Source organism: Pan troglodytes, chromosome 19 (genome assembly GCF_028858775.2).
Source record: "Pan troglodytes isolate AG18354 chromosome 19, NHGRI_mPanTro3-v2.0_pri, whole genome shotgun sequence".
Taxonomy (NCBI): domain Eukaryota; kingdom Metazoa; phylum Chordata; class Mammalia; order Primates; family Hominidae; genus Pan; species Pan troglodytes.
This window is the reverse complement of record NC_072417.2, coordinates 87,570,640-87,590,515: the sequence shown is the minus strand read 5'-3', so window position 1 is coordinate 87,590,515 and position 19,876 is coordinate 87,570,640. Positions and strand designations below refer to the sequence as shown.

Here is a 19,876-nt window from a genome sequence, read left to right as displayed (position 1 = left end):
AAAATATGCTAGTTTCACTAAATTAGTATTTAATGAGTGTTATCCTTGGGATGCCCTGGAGGATACTCCAATACCAGGGAAATAAGAACTATGTTGGTGATGGGGCATTAGCATTATGGAGAAGCTCAGCAGTGGCTGTCTCTGTAGGCCAGGCTCACGGGAGGAGATGCCATTACATAACTGAGCTCCATAGGAGCAATGGGGCTGAGAGAATTCCAGAAGGGAAGAGGGCAGGTGGAGTCACTGGGCAGTCTGAGACAAGCTGAGCACTTGGACCAGGCAGCGAGTCCTGAGTAGAACCAGAGGCAAAATCAAGATCCTAGAGACAAGAGAGGCAGCCCAGTGGTTCTTGCCCTGATTTTTAGAAATGATAGAAGTGGATACACTTAGCAACCAGTGCATATGAATACTGACTCTCTGGTCTGTGTGGTAAAAGTGATCAGACTGGGGAAGGCCAAGGGGAAGCCGCTGAGGCTGTCCCTCTGCTGTGGCCAAGATAGTAAATCCCAAACAATATCACATTCTGCCAGGAACACAGAGATCAGTGCCACCCCCCAAGACAAAGAAAACAAGGCAGTGGTCCCACTAGATCTGCCTTTAATTTACCAAGGTCAATGGGCTAGAGAAAACTAAACCAAAAGCCTGGGCATGGTGGCTCACACCTGTAATCCCAGCACTTTGCAAGGCTGAGGCAGGAGGATCACTTGAGCCCAGGAGATTGAGGCTAGCCTGGGCAACAGAGCAAGATCCTTTCTTTACCGAAAAGTGTTTAAAAAAAATTAGCCAGTGCAATGTTGCACAACTGTAGTGTCAGCTACTCGGCTGAGGCAAGAGGATCACTGAAGCTCAGGAGTTGGAGGCTGCAGTGAGCTATGATTGTGCCACTGCACTCCAGCTTGGGCAACAGAGTGAGACCCTGTCTCCAAAACAAAACAAAACAAAACAACAACAACAACAACAACAACAACAAACCCACCACCATATTAAAGGAATAGCCAAATTTCCAGCTTCTGTGCCAACAGTGACAGGTTTACTAGAATAGATGAGCATAACCTGGTGTGTTGTGTGTGACTGTTGATCTGGCAAAAGCATCCTTTCCGCCACCATCAGGAAAGAGGAACAGAGGCAGGCGCATTCGCTTGGCATGGACAACAGTATACTTTCACAGTCTTGTTCCAGGACTGTGTTAATTTTCTTCTTCTCGTAGTATTGTTCTAAGAAACCTGAATCGTCCAGCCATTGCCCAGAACATAAAGGTAGTCCCCTGTGTTTATGACATCATGCTAATTGCACCTGATAACAAGAAGAGGCTAGCAACTGGATGTGCTCCAGAGGCTGGGAGATAAACCCTACACTGGTTTAGGGGCCTGCCGTGTCAAAAGATTAGGGGTATGGTGGTCTGGGGCATATTGGGTGTACCCTCAGAGTAAAGGGCAGATAAAATAAATTGCATTTTGCAACTCCTACTTCTAATTGACCCACCTGATAAAACTCAGGGGAGGCTTTGAACTCAGAGCCAGCAGGTGTGATGAAGAGTGTGGGTCAGAAGTGGGAATGGACACTGGGGACCCAATTGGAGCTTTGTTCATGGAGCAGTTCCACAAACATGTTTTTGTTTTGTTTTGTTTTGTTTTTGAGATGGAGTCTCACTCTGTCACCCCAGCTGAAGTGCAATGGTGTGATCTCGGCTCACTGCAACATCCGCCTCCCAGGTTCGAGTGATTCTCCTGCCTCAGCCTCCCAAGTAGCTGGAATTACAGGCGTGCGCTGCCATGCTGGGCTAATTTTTGTATTTTTGGTAGAGACGGGGTTTCACTATGTGGGCCAGGCTGGTCTTGAACTCCTGACCTCAGGTGATCCACGCACCTCGACCCCCCAAAGTGCTGGGATTATAGATGTGAGCCACTGTGCCCGGCCAAACATGTACATCTTTACATATACCCCAAATGCCTGGAGGCAGGCACTGACCCCCAGGCAAAAGAGCAGGAATTCTTTACTTTAATATAATATCTGGGGAAGCCATGGCAGTGAGAATGCTGGAGCTCAACTTCAATCCTCTTCATTCTAGAGTTTAGAAGACCTCTCTCTGCCCACGCACCTTAAAGTGTAGCTTGTAAGTCAAGAAAGAATCAAGGGTTCAAACAATTTGGCATGATAAATTGGAACTATTTTCTTTTCTTTCTCTTTCTTTTTATATTTTATTTTATTTCAATAGTTTTTGGGGAGCAGGTGGCTTTTGGTTACAAGGATAAGGTCTTTAGCAGTGACTTCTGAGATTTTGCTGCACCCATCACTGGAGCAGTGTACACTGTACCCAATGTATAGTTTTTTATCCCTCATCCCCTGCATCCTTTCCCCTAAGTCCCCAAAGTCCGTTGTATCATTCTTGTGCCTTTGTATCTTCATAGCTCAGCTCCCACTTATAAGTGAGGATGTACAATATTTGGTTTTCCATTCCTGAGTTATTTCACTTAGAATAATGATCTCCAACTCCATCCAGGTTGCTGTGAATGCCATTATTTTGTTCCTTTTTGTGGCTGAATAGTATTCCATGGTGTATATGTACACCGCATTGTCTTTATCCACTCATTGCTTGATGGGCATTTAGGCTGGTTCCCTATGTTTTCAATTGCAAATTGTGCTGCTATAAACATGCGTGTACAAGTGTCTTTTTTGGAACTAGTTTTTTTGCCCAGGCTAGAGGGCAGTGGTGCAATCTGGGCTCACTGCAATCTCCACCTCCCAGGTTCAAGCGATTCTCCTGCCTCAGCCTCCTGAGTAGCTGGGATTACAGGCGTGTGCCACCACCTGGCTAATTTTTGTATTTTTAGTAGAGATGGGGTTTCTCCATGTTGGCCAGGCTGGTTTCGAACTCCTGACCTCAGGTGGTCTGTCCGCCTTGGCCTCCCAAAGTGCTGGGATTACAGGCATGAGCCACCAGAGCTATTTTATATACTATTTACTCCTACATACTCTGAGGTCTCAGTTAGCTACACTTTATCTTGTTCTCAACTATGATTGGATAACCAAGAATCAGCAGACACTTGAGGAAGGCTCATAATATAGAAGAAGCAGACAACAAAACAAAGATGTGACCACTGAGTGGAGGGATATAGTTCAAGGAACAGAAGAGAGTTTGAAAAACATCAGTAATCAAAGAACCAAAAAAACTTTTCGAAATAAAAATACAGTCTCTAAAATCAATATTTGATCCAAGGATTGGAAGAGAAAGTAAAAGCATGAAATAAACAATATAAAAAGCCCCCCAAATGTAGAACAAAGCCCACAGATATGGAAAATATAAAACAGGAGAGACAAAATGAATCGATTCAGGAGGGAAAGGGAGAGAAAGAGGGAAGGGACCAACTAAAGAAAGTGGGGAGAGACTGGGAAAGTCAGTTCGGGCGTCAGCAGAACAAGTAGATTACAACAGCAGCCAGGGGAAAGTGTGCAGGGATAGGTAGGATGAAATCAGGGCAAGAGGAGGCTAACGAGAAAAGGCAACTTCTCCATTCCTGACCTTCCCCACTGAGCCCGGCTTTGGCTTCAGAGTGACTTCAGAGTGGCTTCAGAGTGACTCATGATCCCAGTGGAAGCGTTCCTGGGGGAAGGGGCAGTGGGTCAGACAGCCCAGGGCAGGAAGAGGCAATGAGATGTCTTACAGTGGGGCTGCCTGGAAGAAGCCTGGGGCATGGGCTTTCTCCAGCAAGGCTGGGTGTGAGTCTTGTGCACTGTGGTCTTCCCAAAGTGCTCCTCTCCCCGCACTCCTTATGGCCGGCCTTGTCCGTCCTCTCCTCCAGGCAGTAGATCCCGCAGATCCTCAATGCCTGGGTTCCTCCTGGCTCCTCCTGCTCCTTGGCTCCTATGTGCACTCCCGTGCAAACCTGACCAGTCCCGGACACATTTTCTTTTCCACATGCACAAAAGTTTGGGCACACCTTGCAACATACACTGTACCTTAGTCTTTTCAAAGAATGACACCTCTTTTCTCCTAATATGTAAAAAGAGAAGTAGCTACAGATGTAACAGGAAGTGAGCAAGAAACTTGAAGGAGATTTGAGTAGGTTTGCGGTGTTGACTTCTGAGCTTGGATTCAAGTCCCTGAAGGGCACCGGACACCTGTGATCACCAAGGAGAGGAGAGGAGACAGGACCATGTGGCTGTCCCCAGCTCTGCTGCTTCTCATCCTCCCAGGTGAGTGTGGCTGGAGCTTTAAGGCACTGGAATGACAGCGGCTGGCCTGGAGACAGAGACGCTCTGTTCTCAGGAAGGAGACATGTCAGGGAAAATGACAGCGCCAATTCATCCATCCATGCCCATATTCATTAAATAGCAATCAAGTTTTTGTTATCTGACAGGTTCTGTGTTAGATGCTGCAGAAACAAACAAAGACAAAACAACAAGTATAACATCTTGTTGGAACAGTGGTTCTCAACCCTGACTGTTCCATATAAACAGATGAATGAACAGATATCAATGAAGGAAGGAACTAATGAGTGAGTCCATTCTTGAAGAACTTTTTTTTTTTTTTTTTTTTTTGAGATGGAGTCTCGCTCTGTCACCCAGGCTGGAGTGCTTCTTTCACTTAGCATGATGTTTCAAGGTTACTTTGTGTTGTAGCACAAATCAACGCTTCATTCTTTTTCATGGCTGCATAGTATTTCACAGTGGATATACCACATTTGGTTTCTCCAGTCATTTGTTAATGAACCTTAGGGTTGTTTCTACCTTTTAAAAATTGTTAGTAATAATGTTATGAACTTTCATAGCACAGTTTTGTATGGAGATATGTTTTCAGTTCTCTTGGGTATATATCTAGGGGTATAATTGCTGAATCCTATGTTAATTCTATGTTTAACTTTTTGAGGAATCATCAAACCTTTTTCCCAAGGATTTATATTTGAGTACAGCTTTGGCTGTCATGTCAACAAATTTTGATACGTAGTGTTTTCATTTCTGTTAAAATGTAACAAATCTATGTGCTTCTCATATTATCTATACTCAGATCAAGCTTTGTAAGAAAATTTTTCCTTCCAATCTCAAATTTATTTTCTTTTAAAATAGATTATTATTATTATTATTATTATTTTTTTTTTGTAGAGATGAGGACTCACTTTAATGCCCAGGCTGGTCTCAAACTCCTGGGCTCAAGTGATCCTCCCACTTTGGCCTCCCAAAGTGCTGGGATTATAGGTGTGAGCCACCATGCCTGGCTTCAAATTTATATTCTGTAAACAATTTTCAGATATATTCTCCTTCCTTTCCTTCCTTCTGAGACAGGGTGTGCTCTGTCACCCAATCTGGAGTACAGTGCTGGGATCAGGGTTCACTGCAGCCTTGACCTCCCAGGCTCAAGCCATCCTCCCACCTCAGCCTCCTGAGTGAGTAGCTGGGACTACAGGCATGCGGTGCGACACCCAGCTAATATTTATTTATTTATTTATTTAGTCTTGCTATGTTGCCAGGGCTGCTCTCAAGCTCCAGGGCTCACGCGATTCTCCTGCCTCAGCCTCCCAAAGTTGTTATATTACAAGTGTGAGCTACCACACCCAGCTCTTATTTCTTATAAATAACTTCCAGATGTATTTTTTCTTTAAATATTTACCTTAATTGTTGTCTTTCCATTCTGATGTAGAACTTTTTTCAGAGTGAACAAATGAAGCCCCTAAACCCATCTTTCCCCAGGAGGTCGTGTGTAGTTTCTTAGTTCCCTTCAGATGCCATAGAAAGCAGATTTGGGCATGGAGTCCAATTTCTGTTCCAGGAATTCCTTGGGTTGTGGAGCTCTGCCTGTTTATGGTGAAATTGTCTTCCGCTCCCACCATGGTGACCCTGGTTTTTCAAGATATTCCGATGAAGTCTAAAGTTTTCACTCATCCAGGGGTAATAATAATAATAATAACAAACATAATATAGTAACATAGAGGTAGATGCCATTACTATTCCCACTTATAGAAAACGAAGGCACAGTGTATTAGTCCATTTTCACGCTGCTGATAAAGACATACCCGAGACTGAGTAAATTACACAGAAAAAGAGGTTTAATGGACTCACAGTTCCACATGACTGGGGAGGCCTCACAATCATGGTGGAAGCTGAAAGGCATGTCTTATATGGCAGCAGGCAAGAGAGAGAAAGAGAGCCAAGTGAAAGAGGTTTCCCGTTATAAAACCATCAACTCTCATGAGACTTATTCACTACCACGAGAACAATGTGGGGGAAACCGCCCCATGATTCAATTAACTCCCACCTGGTGCCCCCCACAACATGTGGAAATTATGGGAGCTACAATTCAAGATGAGATTTGGGTGAGGACACAGCCAAACCATATCACACAGAGAGGTTAATTTGCCCAGGTTCACAAAACTTATCAGTGGTAGAGCCAGGATTCAAACCCAAGCACTCTGGCACAGCCTGAGCTCTTACCCACGACCTTGGGTGTCTCTTGGCGTTTCAGAGACGACCTCTCTCCTGCCACAGGAATTGCCCCGAGGGCTTCTTCAAGTGCTCCAATGTGCTTCTAGTTCCATCTCAAGTTTATGCTGCAGTAATCACAGCTATGGTTTATTGCCAGTGCATAAATCATCAAAATCAATCGTTTCTTTAGATGGGTCTCCCTTTAGGTCAGTTGAATTTAAAGAATATCTGGCAAAGCTCTCACTTAAGGTATTTCCACTGTTTTGAATTGTTTTCAAGTGAAAGATTAGGCTGACAAGTTCATGGAGACTAGTCTTGTCCTGGAGCAAATTGTTTGAAAAGTGGAGCTAATTAGGTATGCCCGTTCCTAACCCTTTAACTGACTTGAATCATGTCCATTATGTTTAGAGAAGAACTTATAAGATGCAGAAGGGTGTGGAATGGGTGCTGCTCTGTTTATACCTAACCTTTACTTGTGTTTATCTTAAAAGTTAGCTTTTCCTAGGAATTTTGGAAGTGGAATTTATAACAATGTATGGCGAAATGGAGATCTGTGTGATGTGGATCCCATAGCAGATAGAGACCAGTTGGCATCACTATTTGGTTGATTTCAAAGGGATTCATTCAGGGTGATTAACTACAGCAGAGCCACCAGAAACCATTAGAACCACTAGGAACAGCCAAGCATCAAGGCAACAATCATTCTTCTGGAAAAGGGCCTTCTGCCATTTCCTCCCCATCAGACCAGTATAATACAAAGATGGTGGCCAAAGAGCATTCCTTGGAATATAAAGATTTGTTGGCCATAGGGAGAGGGAGAGGGGTGAACTGCAGGAAGCTATTATTGCTCAATGCCAACATTTGTGTTTCTTTGGGGATCTGCAGTTGTGCTCTTCAGTGATTTTCCTGGTGACTTTGACCCAGTGGAATTTTGAAGGACAAAGATTTATCTTGAGGAAAATGTATTGCTTCCTTGACTGTTATAAGGCAGTTGGATTTGGCCGCTGCTCCCAATGCACGAGGCTGTGGCCCTGCGCTTGGGGTGGGAGGTGACGACACATGAATTTGCGTTTTCCAGGTTACTCCATTGCCGCTAAAATCACTGGTCCAACAACAGTGAATGGCTCGGAGCGGGGCTCATTGACTGTACAGTGTGCTTACGGCTCAGGCTGGGAGACCTACTTGAAGTGGTGGTGTCAAGGAGCTGATTGGAATTACTGTAACATCCTTGTTAAAACAAATGGATCAGAGCAGGAGGTAAAGAAGAATCGAGTGTCCATCAGGGACAATCAGAAAAACCACATGTTCACCGTGACCATGGAGAATCTCAAAAGAGATGATGCTGACAGTTATTGGTGTGGGACTGAGAGACCTGGAATTGATCTTGGGGTCAAAGTTCAAGTGACCATTAACCCAGGTAAGAGGGAGTGTATATACGTGTGTGTCTCTCAGGTCCTGCTCTGTCCTGGTCCCTGAGGTCCCACTTGAGTAAATTAACTGTCACTCAGAGTGACCTGTGACAGAGGGTGGCTGAGTCCTGAGGTCTTGCTATGGTTTGAATATTTGTCCCTCCAAAACTCGTGTTGAAACTTAATCCCCAGTGTGGCAGTATTGAGAGAAGAGGCCTTTAAAAGGTGACTGGGTCATGGGGGCAGAGTTCCCATGAATGAATTAATCCGTTCGTGGATTAAAGGATGAATTGGTTATCATGGGAATGGAACTGGTGGCTTTATAAGAAAAGGCAGACAGACCTGACCTAGCACACTCAGTTCCGCCACCACGAGGTGCCTGGAGCCACCCTGGGACTCTGCAGAGAGTCCCTGCCATCAAGAAGGCCCTCACAAGATGTGGCTCCTCAACCTCGGACATCTTAGCCTCCATAACTGTAAGAAACAAATTCCTTTTCCTTATAAATGACTCAATTCCAGATATTCTATTATAAGCAAGAAAAAGTAGACTAAGACAGGTCTCATAGGACCCTGAAGGACCGCTTGGGATTGAGGGGATCTCTTCAATGACCCCATGGCTCCCAGGGCTCCCTCCAGGATGGGATTAGGTCTTTCTAGGCACATTTTTTTTTTCTCCGCACAGCTCAGTGCCTGAGTCTGTTGCCCACAGATGACAGGGTGATGGTTCCAGTTTCAGCCCACAGGCCAAAGGGACCCCCTTCCCTGGTAACCAGAGACCCCAATCCCTGCCAGTGCCTTCTTGGAACTTCTTTATAGCACTAAGTCCCTGTGTCAGAAAAGGAGAAGGGCCTCAAGTCAATGGCCTTAGCTCAAGAAACTAGGGAAAAAAAGATCAAAGTAAACTCAAAGCAAACACCAGAACACAGATAATATTAAGACCACAATGAAAAATTAATGAAATCAGAAACAAAAGTAATAGGGAAAAATCAATGATATGAGATACGTTTTCTGTGAAAACATCAGAAACACTGTTAAACCTCTACCTAGACTGATCAGGAAAAACAAGAGAGAAGATATAAATTACTAACATCAGAAATGAGAAAGGTAACATTACAACAGATTTTATAGCTACTAAAAGAATAATAAGGGAATATGTGTTGTAAACAACTTTTATGCCAATATATTCAACAAGTTAAATGAAATGGAAAAACATCCTTGAAAGGCACAAACTACCAGTCACAAGAAGAAATAGATAACTGGAATAGCTCTATATCTTTTAATGAAATAGAATTTGTCATTTGCCATCTTCTCACAAAGAAAATTTCAGGCTCAGATGGCCCTTTGGTGAGTTCAGGACAGGATAATATCAATTCTTTTTTTTGAGATGGAGTTTCGCTCTTGTTGCCCGGGCTGGAGTGCAATGGCACGATCTCGGCTCGCCACAACCTCCACCTCCCGGGTTCCAGAGATTCTCTTGCCTTAGCCTCCCAAGTAGCTGGGATTACAGGCATGCACCACCATGCCCAGCTAATTTTGTATTTTTAGTAGAGACAGGGTTTCCCCATGTTGGTCAGGCTGGTCTTGAACTCCCAACCTCCGTAAAGAAGGGTGTAACTGGCAGGGAATAAGCAGTAGCTGAGCAATATATTCTCCCGGTTCAAAAACCCAAAGACCTTGTGACATTACCCCTACTTGAATTTCTCCTTCATAATCAGAATCAATAACTCCTGGGACTAAGGTAATGCTCTGTAAATTAAGACAGCTTTACCCAAAATTAATCACATATATCCTGTTGGCAAAGGTCCCCAAATACCAGTGGGAATCTTGGTGGGTTTGTCTCCTCCCACTAACGTTACCCGTTCTCTGACTGGGAGATCGAATCCTGAGCTTCCAGGTGTTCCTGGGGAGAGGGAATCAATGTGCCTCCGGGAACCTATCCCTGAGATGGGGCTGTGGGCTGGACAGGGAATGCCTCCATTGTTTGTAGGGCCCGGGTCCAGGCCCCCTTCTCATTTCCCGACAGGGGGGTGCCATTCTGATGAAATTTTGAGTGGCATTGACTAGCCCAGTTATTTCCTTTATTGCAATGAGGGCAAAGTCCTGGCATTTTTTCTGGGGTGGGGGGCTGCATTATAAGATCCCTTCTGCCCAAAGGTCTGACGGTATTCTTTTTTGAAGTGTCCGATTTTTCCACAGTTATAACATTTTCCCATTTTAGGATTTGCTCCTTGGCCGTTTTTAGATTTGTCCACTACTAAATTAGCCATTGCTTGAGCCAACATTGTAGAGCGATGAAGCTCAGTTCCCACATCTTGACAAGCTTTGAGAACATTTCCCAAGTTTTTTGTACATCTCACAGGTGCCAGTGCACATTTACAATCTGCATTTGCATTCTCAAAAGCTAGAGTTAAGGCTAGCATTTCTGTAGCCGCAGTATGAGGAATCTGATGCTTCACTGCCTCTTGTAATCTTGCAAGAAAATGTGCATTGGCCACCCTTACATGATATGTAAAAAAGATTGTACTGGGACCCCTTCCTCAGGAATTGTGGCCCAGGCATGTTTAGCAGACAAGGCACACTGCTTATAAGCAGTGTCTGGGAGTGCCATGTGATGTTCCAGGTCTGAATAAGGACAATTACCCAACAGCATATCCTCTGTAATGTCTCCGTGTCCAGCAGCACGATTCTGTCTAGCCTGGTCTGCACACAGTTCTTGCCAATTTAAATTCCATGTCAGGTATGCACTAGCAGACAAGCAAGTGCAAGCCAAATGCTTTACATCAAAGGGTGGAAGGCACATGGCACCAAATATAGATTCTAGCAATCCTAAAGTAAATGGGCTTTGTACTCCATTATTAACTACACTCGCTTTCAATTCCTTCAGCAACTTAAACTGTAGTGGGGTGTGTTCATGAATAAACTGCTGAGGATTATTTGGATCGGGCCTTATGGAAATAGGAAAAGCGCAAGGTCCTAAGGGCTTTCCAGCTATAGCAGCAGAGCATAAAATTCTTTGTATTGGGGTCTCTATTTCTGCTACTGAAGGAGGCAGTACAGATGTTTCTACTACTGGAGGGGGTGACATAGGCCAGTTTTCATCCTCCTTCTCTTGTTTATTATTTTTAATTGGTACTGTGGGTGGGACAAAATATTTTTTCAGATTTTTAGACTTGGAATATGATTCCTGCTGTCTAGCAGAATAAGAAGGAGATAATGGCAGGAGGACAGCACGGACTAAACTCCAAGCAGAAGAAACAAAAAGATCAAATTTAAGACCTTTTTGGTGAGCCCGTTTTAATCCTGGTCCTACTCTGTCCCAAATTTCTACATCAAGACTGCCTGTCTGTGGAAACCATGGGTTATGTATAGTGACCTTCTTCAGCATCTTAATTAATGTTTGAGAACTAACCTGAGCACCAGTTTGTTTAAGTAAAACTTTAAGCAAATGCACATAATGTTGCACCTCAATAGACAAATTCTGCCCCATGTTACCCTTATTCAGAAAACTTCCCATTCCCAGTACCTCTCTAGGGCACTGACCTGATATCCCAGTACCTCTTTAGGGCACTGACCTTGTATCTGCTGCCGCTCCCAGTACCTCTTTAGGGCACTGACCTTTTATTGGCTGCCGGCAGACTTGTCCCAGGGTTTCTCGTTCGTCTTGTCAGTTTCTCTTTCTCTGCTCCAGCAGACCTTCTTTGCTCACGTTCCTGTCCCGGCCACCACTTGTCGCTGTTGGTTGCTAGGGGATTGAACAAAGGGGGACGAATGCAGAAATGAAGACAAAGACAAAGAGATCTGTTTTGAAAGAAGGGGTCAGGGAGCTCCTTGCTTCTAGTGAACAAGAGCCCTGAGCTTCTACAGCCCTTCGTATTTATTAGGTAGAAAGAGCAGGGAAGGAGAGGTAATGGTTGGTCAGCTGCTTGATTTATCACAGGTACACACAATTGCTTTCTTTGTACAACAGGCTTCAGATGTTCATATAGATAATCACAAGGAACACAGCACTTGGGGTGTGACTGCCCTCAGCACCCCTTCGGGCAGCAGACACCGTTGCCGGTTTTCCAACATCCTGCTTTCATGAGAACAGTTTTCTGTTCGCTCATATAGCCTCCAGTGGTATACTGTGTTGGTCATGACTCTCATTCTTTCGGCCTGTAACAAAAGTTAACATTACTGACCTTGGCACCAAGTGTTGGAAACACTCTCGAGTACCTGGAGCCCTCATACTCTGCAGGTGGGAATGCACATGATGCAACCACCTGGGAAAAGAGTTTGCAGTTTCTTCAGACATGAAAGGTATGCCTGCCAGAGATGATCCAGCCCCTCAGCACTTCCATATTTAGTCAAAATAATAGAAAGTTTTATGTTCACACAGAGACCTGTATGTGAATGTTCATAGCAGCTTTATTTGTAATAGCAAAAAACTGGAAACAATTCAAGTGAGTGGATTTTTAAAAAAATGTGAAATACAGGCTGGGCGTGGTGGTTCACGCCTGTAATCCCAGCACTTTGTTAAGGCTGAGGCAGGTGGATCACTTGAGGCCAGGAGTTTGAGACCAGCCTAGCCAACATGACAAAACCCCATCTCTACTAAAAATAAAAAAAAAATTAGCTGGCTATGGTGGCACTAACCTGTAGTCCCAGATGCTTGGGAGGGTGAGGCAGAGAATTGCTTGAACCTGGGAGGCAGTGGTTGCAGTGAGCCAAGATCATGCCTCTGCACTGCAACCTGAGTGACAGAGAGAGACTCTGTCTCAAAAAAAAAAAAAAAAAAAAAAAAGTGAAATACTCATACAATGGAATACAACTTGCAATAAAAGGGAATGTTCTACTGATATACCAATGATAAAATAGTTATGCTGAGTGAAAGAAACCAGCTTAAAAGTTGATTTACACTGTATGATTCCATTTATATTAGATTCTGGAAAATGCCAACTCATTGATAGTAAGAGAAAATGGATCATCCCTTAGCTAAGGCTGTCACAACAAAATACCACAGACTGGGTGGCGTAAACAACAGAAACGTATTTCTCATAGTTCTGGAGGCTGGAAGTCCGAGATCAAGGTGTTGGCAGGTTCAGTTGAGCCTGAGGCCTCCCTCCCTGGCTTGCAGGTGGCTGCCTTCTTGCTACCCCTTCTTGCGGTTGCCCCTCTGTGCTCGCATGCCTTGGTGTCTCCCTGTGTGTCCTCATCTCCTCTTCAGAGAACGACACCAGTCAGATCGCATTAGGACTTACCCTAACAAACTCATTTTAACTTAATTGCCTCTTGAAAGGTCCTGTCTCCAAATACAGTCACATTCTGAGGTACTGGGGACTAGCATATCAACATATAATTTTTAGGGGTCCACGGTTCAGTCCCTAACACTTGGGGACAGAGTAAGGGGGAGGGCGGGCATGGGGATTATGAATGTGTTGACTGTCCTGATCATGGTGGTGGTGTTACCGGGTATACACATACATCAGAGTTTAACATATTGTTCTCTTTAAATATTTACAGTTTATTATGTGTCAGTTATACCTTGATTTAATCCCAGAAAAATGATATAAAAAGACAAATATGATGCTGTGATCTCTTATTATTAGATTGCTCCTGAAGCAAACTTTGAATATCAAAACTCACTACACACACCGTCAGCGTGAGTAGGGTGTGGTCCAGCAGGAATTGGCACACAGCAGAGGCTGGGATGCATCAGACATAGCCAGACTTCAACAGGGGTAGGGAGGGTGAGACTGGGAAGCTGCTGGAAGACAGGAAACGGCCAGAGAGGGAAGAGCGGAGGTGGAGGGCGCTGGGCCTGGCTGCAGAGAGCCAGGAATCCCGGGCTCTCCAGAAGTGGCTCAGCGAGGGGGCCACCAGCTCAGCGGCCGAATCACTCCAGAACAGGCGGTAAGGAGTTCACCTCGGCCGTGGCCGAGACTCAGAAAAGAGCTAGCCTAGCCAGAGGAGAGCGGAATGCTGTCGAGTGTGCTAAGCTGTGCCATGCAACTGATGATTGCAAATTCCCTCCTTAGTCTGCTCCTCAGAATTTCTCACATGGTAATAATTCAGTAACTTCTCTTTAGAAGATAATTCATGTAATATTTTGGATGCTGACCAGACAGTCTTGGACCCCAAGGCAGAGGCTCCTTAATTCCTAGGTGGAGAAGCCTTAGGGCCACAGCCAGAGCTGGGCCATCCATGGAAGGGGTGAACCGTGTTCTGCTTTGTATGTTTAGGCACACAAACTGCAGTCCCAGAATGGACAACCACAACAGCAAGCCTGGATTTCACAGCTGCAGCCACCCAGAAGACCAGCAGCCCCCTCACCAGGTAGCTGGAGCCAGGTCCCACCACTTTCGCACAGGCCTGGCCCCATGGCCTCTCCTCTAACAGGGGTTGCCAGATACAACAATAGCATGCCCAGTTACACTGCAATTTTAGACAAACAACAAAACAATTTTTAGCATAAGTATATCCCAACTATTTCATGGGCTATACTTATCCTAAAAAAGCATATGTTGTTTATCTGAACTTCAAATTTAACTGAGCATTCTATGCTTTTATTTGTTAACTCTGATAACCCTGTCTTCTGGGGGTACTCAGGCTGGGACCCCCATAGGCCCCCGCTGTTTCGTCTTTGTATCAGTAAAGTCACTGCAAACCTCCGGTGGCCTGCCCCAATCTCAGTTAACCTTTGAGGAAAATAAGATTTCCCACCTAAGCATTGGCTACATGAAGGCAAACTCTGCAGCACAGACATGAGCCACCACATGACTGAAGGTGGCAGGAGAGGGGCCTGAACCTGCCCTCCCCACCTCCTGGGGTCAAGAGGGCATATCGAGGTTTGGCCTTTAGTGGGTTAGGAGAGACACCTCTCTCATCTGCTCCTAGTTTCTGCCCAAGAACAAATATTGTTCCAGCCTCTCTCTCCCAAGACACCAGAGTAGGGGAATGCAAAATGCTAGAGGGAAAGGGGGAAGCTGGAAGTTTGGCGTTCTCACCCTCCCAAGCTGGCAGAGGGGTCTGGAGGATTAGTCTGATGCTCACCAGCCCTGGAGGTGTCCAGAGGAGTCCCCAGAGGTCGGCACCTGATAGCTAGCCATTGGGTTCCATCACGGCCTGCTGTGGTCAAGCCCCCCAGGTCAAGGCCAGAGCCCAAACCACAGACCGTCCTGCTCCTGCTAGAGCCCAGCGCAGAGGCCCGTGTCTCTGGCTCAGTCCTCCTGGAACTACTCCTCAAGGTCTGCCAGTTCCCTCTGCAGTTCAACTCTGTTTTTTTTTTTTTTTATTCACTCGATCTTGAGTTCTGCGAATGTGTCTGCAGAGCTCCACCCACGGAGCTGGCTTTAGGACTCCTCGACTGTTTTTTTGTTTGTTTGTTTTTTTCCTCCTCCATGCTTTTGTGCAAACTGATGGGACTTTAGCTGTCAGGGGACAGAGGGCAAAGGACTCCAGAGGTGTAGCAGGAGAGCCCCAAGAGTGAAGATGCTGGGAAAGAGCTTTGGGGGCATTTTGACCCGTGGCCTGCTGTATAGCCCCTCCTCCATCTCCCCCAAATACCCTCAGTCCCATCTGAGGGCTCATCCGGCATTCTGGAGTTGGATATAATTTTGATTTTTCTTTTCTGTCTTTTTTTTTTTTTTAGAGATGGGGCCTCAATATGTTGCCCAGGCTGGTCTTGAACTCTTGGGCTCAAGCAATCTGCCTGCCTTGGCCTCCCAAAGTGCTGGGATTACAGGTGCGAACCACCACGCCTGGCCTGATTTTTAAAATTTATCCGTGAGCTGAGAGTGGCTTCAAGTTGCGCTGAGGTGAAAGAAACAACGAAGGCCCAAGTTGGGAGGTCGAGACCCTGGGAAGTGGGTGGAGGATGGTGAGGGGGTGGAATTGATGGTCAATAAGGTTCTGGGCCTTACACATCCATAGAAAGTAACAGGGAACATAAGGAACCCCAGGGCCAGGTGCTGGTCCACAGGAAGAGGGTCAGAGCAAGGTCAGCCTCCAAGGCCTTCAAGAATATGATGTCAGATCTGATACCTGAAAGGTGGGTAGCGTTTGCACAGGCAGCGATGAGGGCGGAGAGGCCCTCTGGGTGCAGAATGCAGCAGAAGCCGAGGTAAGTAGAGACAGGGAATGCTAAACCCCTTCAAGATAGGTGAGGAGGAGTTATGGGAGACCAGCCAAAAAGGCCGGATGGGAGTTGGCAGACGGGACCTTGAATGTCAGGCTGAGTTTACTGGAGGTGTAGGGAGGACTGGGAGCCTCGCTGGTGAGCAGTGTGACTGTGCCCCGCCAAAGGGGCTGGCCTGTCTGGGGTTCCAGGCTTACCCTCACATAGACATTGGAAGCCAGGATCTGGGCATAGAGCTGAGAAGACCTGAGACCTCTGACCCAGGAGGCAGCTCATTTCCTGTCACTGTGTTCCCACAGGTCCCCGCTCAAGAGCACCCACTTCCTGTTCCTGTTCCTCCTGGAGCTGCCTCTGCTCCTGAGCATGCTGGGGACCGTCCTCTGGGTGAACAGACCACAAAGAAGGTCTTAAAGGAGGAAGAGTCAGCCCGATGATGAGAGTCCCAATGCCCATTGACGTCCTGTCCAGGGCGAAAGGCCCTCCCACAGAAGAAAAAACATTTTCTTTTCTCTTCTTTTTTTCTTTCTAGAGATAGTCTTGCTCTGTCACCCAGGCTGGAATGCAATGGTGTAATCTCTGCCCACTGCAACTTTCCCCTCCCAGGCTCAAGCGATCCTCCTGCCTCAACCTCCAGAGTAGCTGGGGCTACAGGCACATGCCACCACCCCCAGCTAATTTTTAAATTTTTTTGTAGAGATGGGCTTCCACCACGTTGCCCAGGCTGGTCTCGAACTCTTGACCTCAAGAGATCCTCCTGCTTCGCCTCCCAAAGTGGTGGGATTACAGGTGTGAGCCACCGCACCTGGCAGAGAAACAACATTTCTATGGGGAATTGACTGTGGTTCTAGAGGCAGTGCTGGCCCCAGCTTCAGGGAACAGCCTCCTAGTCCCCTATCTCCTGCAGCCATGCCACCTGGGGCTTTTCCCTTCTCTGCACAGTCCCTGGGGCCTGACAGAGCCCTTCTTCCTTCTGAGGTCTCCAATGCAGTAGAAAACATGAGAAGAATGTGTTTCCCCCGAGAGGCACCTGTGCCGTAGTGGACATTCGTGATCTCAGGTCTGTGAGCCACATGCAATGTTAACGGACCTGTCTTTGCATTCCGTGGGGTTCAAGTCTCCAGTCAATAATGGGTTTCAAAATCCTAAACCCGCGAAAACAGAAAAATGGAACCAAACTCTGGTAATGGGCCAACTTAAAGGAAGATGAGTACAGAAGAGAGCAGAGGTTTCCGGGCTGCCGTGCCAGCTGCTCTCCTGCCACTTGTGGGGAAGGGAAGTCAGGAGATTCCTGGATGAGTATGATTGAAGATGATGGGAAAACACAGTCTCCTTTCGTCACTGTAAGACTTTTCTATTAGTGTTGATTGTTACATTTTCTTACCTCTTTTAAGAGTATTGCAGTTGGCTGCTACTCTCAATTTGGGGTATATGGGGAGATCACCCATACATTTTGGGGACTGTGACATAATCCATAAACTGGATGCCAGAGCTAGAACTGTGAGCTGGGGATGGCTGGGTCCTCAGTACCGCCTGCCTGGGTCCCCAGGGTGGTGCTCAGTCTTGGACTCTAATGACTGAGCCCCCTGCCCAGTGGGATCATCTGGTGGTTAAGACAGAGGCTAAGTAACAGAAATTCCCTTCTGGGAACATGAACCAGAATCACCCATCTGCCCTCTGTCAGGTCAATCTCTGTACCCAGGTGAGACCCTTATTCACTCCCCACCATCATTCATTCCAAAATGCTGGGCGCAGTGGCTCACTCCTATAATCCCAGAACTTTGGGAGGCCGAGGTGGGTGGATCACTTGAGGCCAGGAGTTTGAGACCATCCTGGCCAACATGGTGAAACCCCATCTCTACTAAAAGTACAAAACTTAGCTGGGTATGGTGGCGCACACCTATAATCCCAGCTACTTGGGAGGCTGAGACATGAGAATCTCTTGAGCCTGGGAGGTGGAGGTTGCAGTAAGTCCAGATTGCACCATTGCACTCCAGCCTGGGTGATTGAGGGAGACTCTGTCACAAAAAATACATAAATAAAAATAAAAAATAAGCGAAAACATTTACTAAGCATCCACTAAGTATCAGGCACTGTTCAAGTACGAGTATCACCGAAATAAAGAAAAAGACCTGGGTAAGTGCCGTGAAGGGAGTCTACAGGCTCAAAGATAAAGGATCACTCAGCTAGAAAATGATGAAATCATGGTTATTATCCAGACTCCCCCACCCCCAGCCTCACCCTTCATGAGCTCTGCCGCCCCTCTCTGGGCTGACCCATGTCCTGTCTGCTGCCCAGGCTCTGACCAGCGCTGCTCCCAGCCCCCACCCAGTGTGGACACCTCACCAACTCATAACACTCTCTGAGCTCCCACGTTCTCATCTTGTTTTTAACAACATTATTGAATCTTTCTATTGACTCTCTGCAGCAAAAGATGAGGACTTCTGTATCTTCCTCTTTTCCCACCATCCTCTTCCCCGTACTAATATTGTCAGTATGGTGGTTTTTGTATTGATGATATTCATTGTTGGTTTTTTTGTTTGCTTGTTTTTTTTTTTTTGAGACGGAGCCTCGTTCTGTCACCCAGGCGGGAGTGCAGTGGCGCGATCTTGGCTCACTGCAACCTCTGCATCCCGGCTTCAAGCAATTCTCCTGCTTCAGCTTCCCGAGTAGCTGGGACTACAGGCACATGCCACCACGCCCAGTTAATTTTTGTATTTTTAGCAGAGACGGGGTTTCAACATATTGATCAGGCTGGTCTCAAACTCCTGACCTCAGGTGATCCACCCGCCCCGCCTCTGGTAACTGTTTTTAAAAGTGCAATCTAGCCACAGTGAATAGGGACAAGAGTCAGACTGGGGAGCTCTTGTGCCTGTTGAAGAGGGAAGGCCCTGTGGTAATCAGGGAGAAAGAGGGAGGTGGGAGGGCAATGGAGGAAAGTGGACAGATCTGAGGGTCTTGGGTTAACACAATGGCTGGGGCATGAGCAAAAGATGAGCCAAGGATGTTTCCCAGGTGACTGGAGTTTGGCCCGAGAAAAAGGGGACCATGAGTTTAATTTACTGTGATGAGAAGAGGATCAGGCTGGGGAGTTTGCAGGAGGTCAAATCAAGAGTTTCCTTTTGGGGGCCGGGCGTGGTGGCCCACGCCTGTAATCCCAGCACTTTGGGAGGCCGAGGGGGGCGGGTCACGAGGTCAGGAGATCAAGACCATCCTGGCTAACACGGTTAAACTCCGTCTCTACTAAAAATACAAAAAATTAGCAGGACGTGGTGACGGGCACCTGTAGTCCCAGCTACTTGGGAGGCTGAGGCAGGAGAATGGTGTGAACCCGGGAGGCAGAGCTTGCAGTGAGCCAAGATTGCGCCACTGCACTCTAGCCTGACTCCGTCTCAAAAACAAACAAACAAACAAACAAACAGAGATGTAATCCTTGCCCTTAGAGAATCACAGTTTGGCAGATACACGTGTTCTACCTCCACTCAAGGTGATTTTACCCGCCAGGATGAAGGCACAAGCAGCAAGCTGCCTAGATTACTTCAAACTCCCTTCCCAGAGCACCAGGAGAGAAAGCATCTGCTTTATCCCAGCCTCAGGTTCCTGGTTTCTGGTGTCTCCTTCTAAGCAACAAGGTCTAAGCAGCAAGGTCTAAGTGGCAAGGTGACAATCGGGACATTTAGCCTCGTGACTTCTCAGCTTCAGGCTCCAATCACAGCTGCCGGGGAGCCAGGTCACCAAAACCAGCAGCTCAACGTGACTGTGCTTTACTTGTCTTATTCTTGCCCTTCACGACCTCAATCTTTGTCTTTCCAATTCCTCCCTAGATCTACTAGCAAGAGGCAGTTAACCAGATCAACATCCTCATTCTTATGGTTGAAAGAATGCAAATCAATTCTCATTCTGCCATTTTCCTTTCTTGTTTTGTCGAATATCTCAA

At 46.4% G+C, this 19,876-nt stretch overlaps 1 protein-coding gene and 1 long non-coding RNA gene across 3 annotated transcripts; one reads left to right on the top strand and one right to left on the bottom strand.

The window, feature by feature from the left end:
- Window positions 1-2,148: 2,148 nt before the first annotated feature.
- On the bottom strand, window positions 2,149-11,676 carry CD300LD-AS1 (CD300LD antisense RNA 1). 2 transcript variants are annotated; one of them, XR_008540411.1, is made up of 3 exons: window positions 11,442-11,676; window positions 5,606-5,832; window positions 2,149-4,373 (listed from the first exon to the last, which is right to left on the bottom strand). It is a non-coding gene; the product is annotated as a CD300LD antisense RNA 1 (long non-coding RNA). The 2 variants fall into 2 exon arrangements; XR_008540412.1 differs by lacking the exon at window positions 11,442-11,676 and adding an exon at window positions 11,367-11,438.
- Window positions 4,074-16,988, top strand: CD300LD (CD300 molecule like family member d). Its single transcript, XM_523711.5, has 4 exons — window positions 4,074-4,194; window positions 7,496-7,834; window positions 14,048-14,141; window positions 16,242-16,988. The coding sequence occupies exons 1-4, from the start codon at window positions 4,155-4,157 to the stop codon at window positions 16,351-16,353; spliced, it is 585 nt and encodes a 194-aa protein (XP_523711.3). The 5' UTR covers window positions 4,074-4,154; the 3' UTR covers window positions 16,354-16,988.
- The last annotated feature ends 2,888 nt before the right edge of the window (window positions 16,989-19,876 follow it).